Source organism: Anneissia japonica, unplaced genomic scaffold (assembly GCF_011630105.1).
Source record: "Anneissia japonica isolate Jap-2015-1 unplaced genomic scaffold, ASM1163010v1 scaffold315_len769609_cov171, whole genome shotgun sequence".
NCBI lineage: Eukaryota > Metazoa > Echinodermata > Crinoidea > Comatulida > Comatulidae > Anneissia > Anneissia japonica.
In genome coordinates, this window is record NW_022758691.1 from 416,233 (window position 1) to 425,940 (window position 9,708).

Here is a 9,708-nt window from a genome sequence, read left to right on the forward strand (position 1 = left end):
TTCAGTTTTCAAGTAGATCTGACTAATGTACAAAATAATGTGAAATTTCCACATCAACATTTTCATTTTCTCTTTTTTTGTCACTTTTAATGACATCTATGTTGTCATTTTCTTTGATGCATTTGTTATCTCCCTTATTTGGATGATCTTCCTTTGGTAGATGTTTGCATTTTCTACACAAAGCAGTTTTTAGTATGATCTTCTGTATCCTCAATTGTGTATTAAATATATTTGTGTCTGAAGTGATCTGTGTGATGTCAGAAGTGCCCTGGACACGAATGGCAAATATCTCCTGGAATTTTCACTTCATTTTGCTGATAATTATCATGTTTTTTCTGGAGTATACACATACAAGTACAGCAAACAGAAGTATTATTGTTAATACAACCAGTATCATTATTGTTAATATCAAGTGATAGCTACCCTCTTTGTCATTGTCATTGCATAATATGCTTGATTTTCCTTTTGATGTTGTTATGGATGTTGGCATGACATCTTTGATGGTGAACTCAATCGAATCAAACATTTTCTGAGCATGAGTACTCACCATACATTTGATAGTGTAATTGTCCGCTGGTAAATTGTTGAAGCACCTTTCATTGTCATGGCTGTCATTGCAATTGATCAAATGCTTTTCATTTAATGTCCAGTTGTAAACTCTTGTACCAGATCCACCTTTAGCATGACAGATGAAGCAATAATGTTTACCACCAGGTGTTTCGTATAAAGTATGAATTTTTACATTTAATTTAGATTGAACTTTCAAAGTTAATATTTTGCATATATTGAAAATGTTTGTATTTTCAATTGAAAAACAGTAGAACAGTACACCATCTCCCAAATAAAATCCTATTAAAGTTTGCTCAAGTGATAAGTTTTTTTTCAAAGCATGTGACACTGAAATGTTATGTCCTACCTGGATCCATCCAATTGTAACATCTTTTGTTACAACATTTGTCAAGATTTCCTGCACTTTACATTTGATTTTTACTTCATCTCCTTCTATGATATCTGTTAAACCTTCACAGATATCTTCATTTTTTATTTCTCTAGCCCCATTAAGTGTGACTTCAGGAGGAAAAACCAGATAATGTTCATTGCCATCATCTCTGCATATGTATATTCCCACATCTTGTTTACCAAGTGATATGAACAGTTGACACTTGACTCTAACCGAGTTATATTTAGAAGGGTAATCTTTGTAGACGTGGTACTTCTGAACATCTTGTTGAAGGTCATTAGGGTCATCGATGGAATACCTTTCTCCAGTCCATACCACCTTGTACTCTTTACGTGTTTGTTTAATTTTCACAGGATGTTCCAAGTTTGAACCACTTTCATTATAAGCCAACTCAATAAAACCTCCAGCAATATGGCCAACAACCAGCAAACTTATCACCACTACAAGGATGAGATTAAGGAGTGGCATAGTCTTCTTTTAGTCCTGAAATGATTTTAATAATCCAACTTCTATAGATTTTAGTGATTGTACAGTAGTTTAAGTACTGATATGTGCTGTTGTTGATGGATAATTAAAGGAAACAGAGAACACCCTTTGTTTTTTAACAATTTTTACTGACTTTCAGTTTTGTTTGGTACTGATGTATAAGATTTGTATCTATACACTTTATAATATTTGGCTTTTACTCTTTAGTGTTGATTTAAGTTATCAAATACTACAACAGTATCATCATGTTTGTCAATTTTTTTAAACAATATTCCATGTTCCACTTTACATTTCAAAGTAATCATTTCAGCGATTCCTGGCTAAATTGTAATAATATGATAAAAATTAGTACTTCTGATTAGTTTAATTTTTTTATTTTATTTATTAGGACAAATATTATTGGGAAAGAAACTTACCATGAAAAAGACTGATTAATGTTTCAATATAAAATTTATTTTAGTAAACTTTTTCTGTTTAAATATTGCAGTGTAAGTTTGAGGCAGATTTGGTAAGTTTCTGCACCTGTATACCTCTTTTTCTCATTCATGTTCGCTAGGACTGGAGTGGCTTCCAGTGTTGTCTACCATATCCTCAATTGTATATCTCCTTATCTGCAGGCATATTTGACTGAAGTGTAATGTAACATTCAACAATATATTATATATTTTTCTACATTTGTCAACTTAATTGAAACTTATGTTGTAATTATCATTCCATTCTTCCTCTCCATTAAATTCATTGGTCTTCCTTTGGTAGGTTTCTGCACCCGTGTACCTCCACTTCTTAGTCACAGTGTCGCTAGATGGATTGGCTTCCAGTATTATCTGCCATATCCTCAATTGTATATAATATATCTCCTTATCTGGTGCACTGGTCTGTGGAATGTCAGAAGTGCTACAAACACTCATGTCAACATCTGCTGGATTATGCACTGCAGTTTGCCGATGTTTACCATGTTTTCTGTTAAGTAGGTAAAGCAAAACAAGTACAACACCTGGCCATACACTGTAGTGGTAATATTACAAATACAGTATAATAGTACTTCTAATTTGTTTAATTTTTTTCATTTATTCATTAAGACAAATAGTCTCGGGCAAACCAAATCTAACTGATGCTATACAACATTTTACTCCCTTTAGTAATATGTAAACTATAAATATACACTAATAAAATATAAAAAGAAATAATATTTTAATAAAATTGTTTCTCTTTTAATCCTTTTAGTGACAGGAACAGATGATATTGATGGTAATAGATACAGGTTATTGCTTTTAGCCAACATGGCCAATACACTTTTCTTACTCTGCCTCTCCCTATTGCCATGAACTCCTTCCCTTTGTTAAAGATTTGACTACTTTAAATTCATTGAAAGTTAATTTAAAACATGGTTTCTCTGGGGGTAAACTGTGCCTTTGATCATTTTTTAAATTGGCATATTATATTGATTATTATTAGTGTTATGTTTCATCTGTGAGGATACTCTTGATGATGATACTTTAATATTTGATAAATGTATTTTGCAGAGATCTAAAGTAATGAACAGGAAAAATGTTTAAACAAAGCATATTTATAACTGAATATTATGTCAAATATTATTAGGTTTTAGTAAAACGCTCCTGTTAAAATATTGCAGTTTTTTACAGTTTAGTTTTTAGGCGAATTTGGCTCTAGTACAAAATATTGTGGAACTTCCTCATCAAAATTATTATCTTCTTGGCATTTATCACATTTAATGACATCTATGTTGTCATTTTCATTCCATTTGTTATTTCTGTTATTTGCATTGATGGGTAGGTAGACTGTCTCTTATACACATCTAGATGTGTATAAGAGGACAGTTACACTTCAGTCAAATATTGTTAGAGATATGTATTTTAATAAATCATGTGATTGTGTAATATATTGTCCTCCCTGGATCCATCCAACTGTAACAACTTGTTTGATGGCATTTTTCCAGAATGGCTGCACCTTGCATCCAATTTTAAGTTCATTTCCCTGTATTTTATCTGTCAAACCTTTACAGATAACTTCATTTTTTATTTCTCTAGCCCCATTCAGTGTGACTTCAGGAGGAGAAACCAGATAATGTTCATTGTCATCATCTGTGCATATGTATATTCCCACATCTTGTTGTATACTGAAAGATATGCACAGTTGACAATTGATTCTAACTGAGTTCTTTTTAGAAACATATTCTTTGTAGATGTGGTACTTCTGAACATCTTGTTGAAGCTTATTAGGTTTATCGATGGAATACCTTCCTGCAATCCACACCACCTTGTACTTTTTACTTGATTGTTCAATTTTCACAGGATTTTGCCGGTTTGGGCCACTTCTATTATAAGCCATCTCAACGAAACTTGTAGCAATAACATGGCTGACAAATAGAAAACTAATCACCAGTACAAGGATGAGACTAAGGAATGACAAAGCCATCTTGTCTTTGCCTACACTTCTCTGAATTCTGGAAATAATTTAGTAATCCAACTGAAGTACTAATATGCACTGTTGTTGATGGATGGTAGATGCAAACAGAAAGCCCTTTATTTTTTTCTTAGATTTTTCTAAACTTTCAGTTTTTGTTGTATTAACTGAATATGTATCAGTTTTGTATATGCGCATTCTATATTTTAAATAAAGCTAACAAAACTAATCAAAGGTACCTCACTACCTCACAAAAATACAATTTATATATATACACTACAATTTAAAAAATTTATATTTCAATATTTTAACAAAATTGTTTAACCGTTTTTACATAATTTTGATTTCAGCTTCCGCAAATATTTTCTTGCCTAAAATCCGGTCCTTCATTTGGTCGTGGAATCAAAGAACTGCTACGGCTGAATACTCTGTTGGATACAGCTGATTCCAAAAGCAAGTATGTTATCCTTTCACAGGTTTCTACTGTAGATCAAATAAAGATAAGGTGGATTACATTTCATTTGTAATTTCAGTTGGCATATTATTCAAGCATACAGAAATAATGATATATATGATATTTTGTTGCATTAATGGGTTCCCTCTAACTTTCATTTTTGTTTAGCCAATTGGCTAAAGCTAAAAAAGAAAATTTAGCCAATTGGATATGTTTTAATAGTCAAATTTGGCTAAAATGTTAAAAATTGTTTTAGCCACTTATCATGCCCTAATTCGAATTAATCCATGTCAAATCTCTGTCTGATAAGAGAATGGTTTCTATCCAAGTCTGACTAAACTTATGTCGGTAAGAAAATACTGTAACTCTTTTTGATGGATCACATCTTAAATAGGCCTACCAATACTAGTGTGCACTATTGATTGAATTATAATTTACATCTGAAGTGAAAATGATATATTATGTAGACTGTAAGACCATTCCAACATGGGTGGCCTAGAAGCTAACATTGATACTTTACATTAATCAGTCTTTCACAAAAACCAGCCCAAACAATGGACTTTACTATTGTGAAAGGCCCAGACTAATCACCCTTCCCACAGTCGCGCGCTTTGTGACACCCCCCCCCCCCCCTCGNCCCCCCCCCCCCTTCGCGATCGATTGTTTGTTCTCACTCAGGAGATTGAAAAATTGGCATCAGAGCTGATATGATATGGGTAAAAGTACACTCATGGAGCAAGGAATGTAGTCTAGGCCTACTTGAGAGCTGTGACATTTATTTTATGCATTCATTCAAGGAATATTTCAGTTAGGCTTACAATTTTTTAATAACTGTACTGCTTTGAAACTTACACGATCACCATCAGCATACACCGTTGGTTTAAAGTTTCACAGATCAATAAATGTGTCACAGTCGCGTTGGGAAATTAAACCGCACCTTCACCGTCGGCGACGTCACTCTAAGCTCTGTGTACTCGTTACATACGTAGATCGTGCTAATTAATACAGCAAAAAATAGTGCGGAAAGTCAATCATAACCAAGTGTCAATGTGACCCCCATGGTTCATGTTGAAAAAGTATTACACACACATTTAAATATAATCTTCATAATTGACTATAATAAAACGATAATAACTGATTAGATTTTTTAACCATCGCACATGGCCTAGCCTGGCCTGGCCATTGACATTGAAATCATACAAGCATTCAAGGAAATACCCCCAAGCTTGAAAGCCATTATTTACCCGACAGTCGGCTGCTTTAGTTCTGCTGTGTGCACTTGGGCATTTGGGGCACGCTAACAGCTAGCCGACCGTCGTGAACATAGAAATTAGTCATTACCATCCAGCCACTGATTGTTACGCTGCCCACTTTAAAATAACAAAATAATTTGCGATGCACACAGTGACATTTGTAGTCACACTAATAGAACAACACACATAAACGTCACATGGCACTGGCAATGGAGTAGCGTAAAATGGAGATCTTGGCCTTGATCGTGGCGATGGAAAAATATTTCCATGGAGAGGTCGGATGAAAGAAACAATGTATTTCAGCAAGTATTTAAAAAAAAATATTTTTATTATTTTTAAGCTTTCGCCAAAATGGCTAAAGTAGTTGTTTTTTGTTCCGCCAATTCAAAATTGTTTTTGCCCATGGCGACTTGGCGATCTGTTAGCATGAACCCAGCATTTTAATATTACATAACATTGGGGTAATGGCTGACAAGCACTTATGGTTGTTTTTCTTTTTAGTCTGAGTTGACATATTTAAAATATATGGAAATAATAAAAAAAAATGTATCATTATAGCTCAAAAAAATATGAATCTTAATGCCAGGCTACAGAGGAAAACAAATTGTTGATGTGTTATACAACTGGTTTTTCTAAGACGCAAAAAGCATATTTGATGAAAAACCTGGAAGCAGATAAGTTACAGATTTTTGAATGATATTGAAAAACTGGAGGAAAAAGGAGCATAACCTCCGGAGCTTTAAATTTTAAGACATTAACACATTAATGCCATCTTGCCCTTGTAAAATCATATTGGAAACCAGCTTAATGACCAGACCTGAGAAACAGTGACATTTTATTTTAGAGTGCACATGCTGACCAAGTTATGACTAAACATTAATGATTTTTTGTCCTGTGTTTTGTAGGTGTGATTGTTTACAACATCTCCTGAGTCAGTGTGTCAAATTGGATGTGATTAGTGAAGCACTATCAAATGAATATATTCAACAGAGGTAATTCTCTTTCTAGTTCATTTGTTGAGGACATTTGTCAAAACATAATATTTAGAAAAACAGTAAGGAATATAATTAAATTAAAACATTCAGACAACTCCCCACATCCTCTCTGCCTCCCGCCCCCCTCCCCGCAACCCAAAAAAGTGAACTAATTGACTGTTGAGTAGAGCGGAGGCCCTTTCAATAAAAAGCAATTGCGTACAATAATAATAATAATAATAATAATAATAATATTAATCAATCAATCAATCAATCAATCAATCAATCAATCAATTAATTAATAATAATAATTGCGTATATAATTTTGTGAAACAGTAGAAAAAACATTCAAAGGTAAACCAAAAATGGAGACAACAATAGCAATTGCAACATTGAAAATGAAAGTGATAATGGTTCAAGGATAGATATAAAGATATTAACTATAGTACAGATGTTTAAAAAATGAAGGTAAGCTTCAGCTTTTCTGCATTTTTTGATAATTTTTTCTAGTCTTCTACATTTACACTAAGGCGAACCCGCCGACTGCAAATATTGATAATATTATAAAATTTTATTTTTGGCCAATTAGTCCACCCGCCGCCGCGTAAAGTGGAAATTTCAGAAAAAAAATTTAACTTTTTCTTTATTTTTATTACGCCCTCTGCTGCCTTGAAATCTCAAAAGATAAGGTATGTTTCTTCCTAATTGTATAAATTTGAAGCATTTAACCATCCTATTTTACGTTCACCAATAAAATATTATTTTTATTTTCTTCTTCGTCTGAATGTTTTTGGCAAAATTATTAAAGTAAGAAATAAAATTTTATTTTGTTTTTATTCTGCCCTCCTCCGATAATCTTTAAAAAGATAAGTTTGTGAAACAAGGAATAAAGAAAGTCTTGCCTAACACAACCGTTGTAACTCAAATCGTTGAATAATGGAACTGAACAATCAACAGGAAACCAGTCACTCCTCGAAAAAAAAAAAAAATCGACTTTCAGTTATTAATACAGCGTTAAAACAGTAAGACAGCGTTAAAAAGTAAATGAGAGCAATGATAAAAGAAAGAGTTTAAACATACAGATGTTTAAAGAAAAATATTTGAGAAATCAGCCTTGAAAGTTTATGATTTCAGGCATTTCTCATGCAGAAATCATCACCAAATCATTAAAGTAGTTATTTTAACTTTGAAGAGGGGGAAAATAACAACATACCATGATGTATAGATATATAAAGGTTAGTTTAGTGCAATAAAATAGATTTAAAAAATGTTGACACTCAAGAATGATTTGGCCAATATCTCTGAAACACAATTTGCGATGAGTGACTGATTTGGCTTGTCTTTGCCACCTATAATGAACAACACAAATTTATAAGCAATCAACCAAGATAATTGCAGAAAAGCTAAGCTGACCTTAATTTTTTTTAACAATTGCACCACTTTTAGTGTTTTGTCCCAAGTAAAAGTACAAATGATAAAAATAATTAAATACTGTATAATAATTCTGTTCTGTTCATACTCACAGTTGCAAGGGAATTGAAATAAAATTGTTTTACAAATTCAATTATTAATACAATATCCTTCTTTTTTTTTTATTTATTTGTTTATTTAATGTGGGTTTTGCATTTGATTATGTTTTCAGAGCTAACCAGCGCAATGCAGTGTTACCATCAAAGAAAGAATCAAGTCCATTACCAAATGCTACACTAATCCAGCAGGCAGAAACTATGGCTACCAGTATTCTCAGTGAAAAGGTATAGTATGCTCACATGATGTTTGACTTCCATTACAGTGGATGTGGAGGTGGTGTCAAGGATAATGTTGATGACTACAATGACAAAGGTGAAGATGAAATTAATTTTGAGGAATGTGCTAATAAATAGAGGTGATTGTGAGATGGAGTAGATTTTTGTAATGGTTATGATGCAGTGATGTGATTGTGGAAATAATTATGATTGATGATTATGGTAGTAACCCAGCAATTGCAATGCACCATCTGCATATGTTCCTAAATTGTAGATAATTATGGTACCTAGTTATTGGATGCACAAAAAGGTAATATAAAACTGACCAATTTTATTCTAAACCATCTATATCTTTATCAGGGATACTTATATTTTACCATAGAGAAATGAAGTTAGTGTTTGGTCCCATCACACAAGTACTATGGCTAGCATACGGCTAACCCGTTTAACTGTGTGACATTCTTCCAGATCTTGATCTTGATTGTGGGCTCTTCACTGGCCCTATAAGGAGCATATCAAGGAAGGTTGATGGCTTGTTGTAGTAGATGTCTAGATCTAAAACTGGTTCTGAAGAGCTTTGTTCTTTTGAAACATGATTTCAGTTATGAATAATTTTTGTGGTGACATTGATGGTGATGGTGACATTGATGGTGATAGTGACAGTGACAGGTGATGGTGACAGTGACAGGTGAAGGTGTGGGGGTATTGATAGTGTTATAGTGATAGATAATGACTAATAGCCATACATTTTTCATCTGTGAGGATACTCTTGATGAAGGTACATATTTAATATTTTGCAGACCTTCAATGATCCTGATTTTTCAAAGATACAGGAGGATCTTCTTGGTGTCCTTGGTCACCTGATAGCAGGCAAGAGTTTTGATTTGATTGTTGCAGCTGAAGCAGGCACAGGCAAGCTTAAGATCTTCACAAGTAAACTTATCAGGTCTGCTCTCATAGCATTTATTTTGCTTTCATAATGATATTGGACATTATAATCATGAAAATAATAATATTATAATAACAATATTGAAAATTGTAAATAATAATTAAGTTGAACATTGGGTGAGTCTAAACGTTTTCAATATATCCTCCACAATAAAGAAAAAATCAACAAATATGTAATAATAATAGTGAGACATTGAAATACACATACTGTATATGGTAAGGCCAGAAAGTACAGTAGAACCCCTCCTTAGGACACCCCGATTTAAAAGGGTTCACTTTCGGTCACAAATTGAGTAAAAATGTATTATCTTTTAACACTATGGCCAACCCTTATATCGTCGCTCACATCACGAACTAACACAATCAAAGTAGATTGTGTTAGTTCGTGAAATCACAGTAGCGCGTCAAAACGAGCGCGTATTGGTTGTCAAGCAATTTTGTATTCTTTACCACACAAAAAGTC

General features: G+C 33.1%; 1 protein-coding gene across 4 annotated transcripts in view; it reads left to right on the forward strand.

The window, feature by feature from the left end:
* LOC117125327 (mediator of RNA polymerase II transcription subunit 24-like) overlaps window positions 1–9,708 on the forward strand; it is a 32,428-nt gene that overhangs the window by 9,409 nt on the left and 13,311 nt on the right. For 3 of the 4 annotated variants that reach the window (XM_033271796.1, XM_033271794.1, XM_033271797.1), the window contains exons 8-11: window positions 4,222–4,328; window positions 6,484–6,570; window positions 8,195–8,306; window positions 9,098–9,243. In XM_033271796.1, coding sequence (XP_033127687.1) covers window positions 4,222–4,328; window positions 6,484–6,570; window positions 8,195–8,306; window positions 9,098–9,243 — 452 coding nt within the window. The remainder of the gene's footprint in view (window positions 1–4,221; window positions 4,329–6,483; window positions 6,571–8,194; window positions 8,307–9,097; window positions 9,244–9,708) is intronic. The other variant, XM_033271795.1, reaches the window with a different exon arrangement.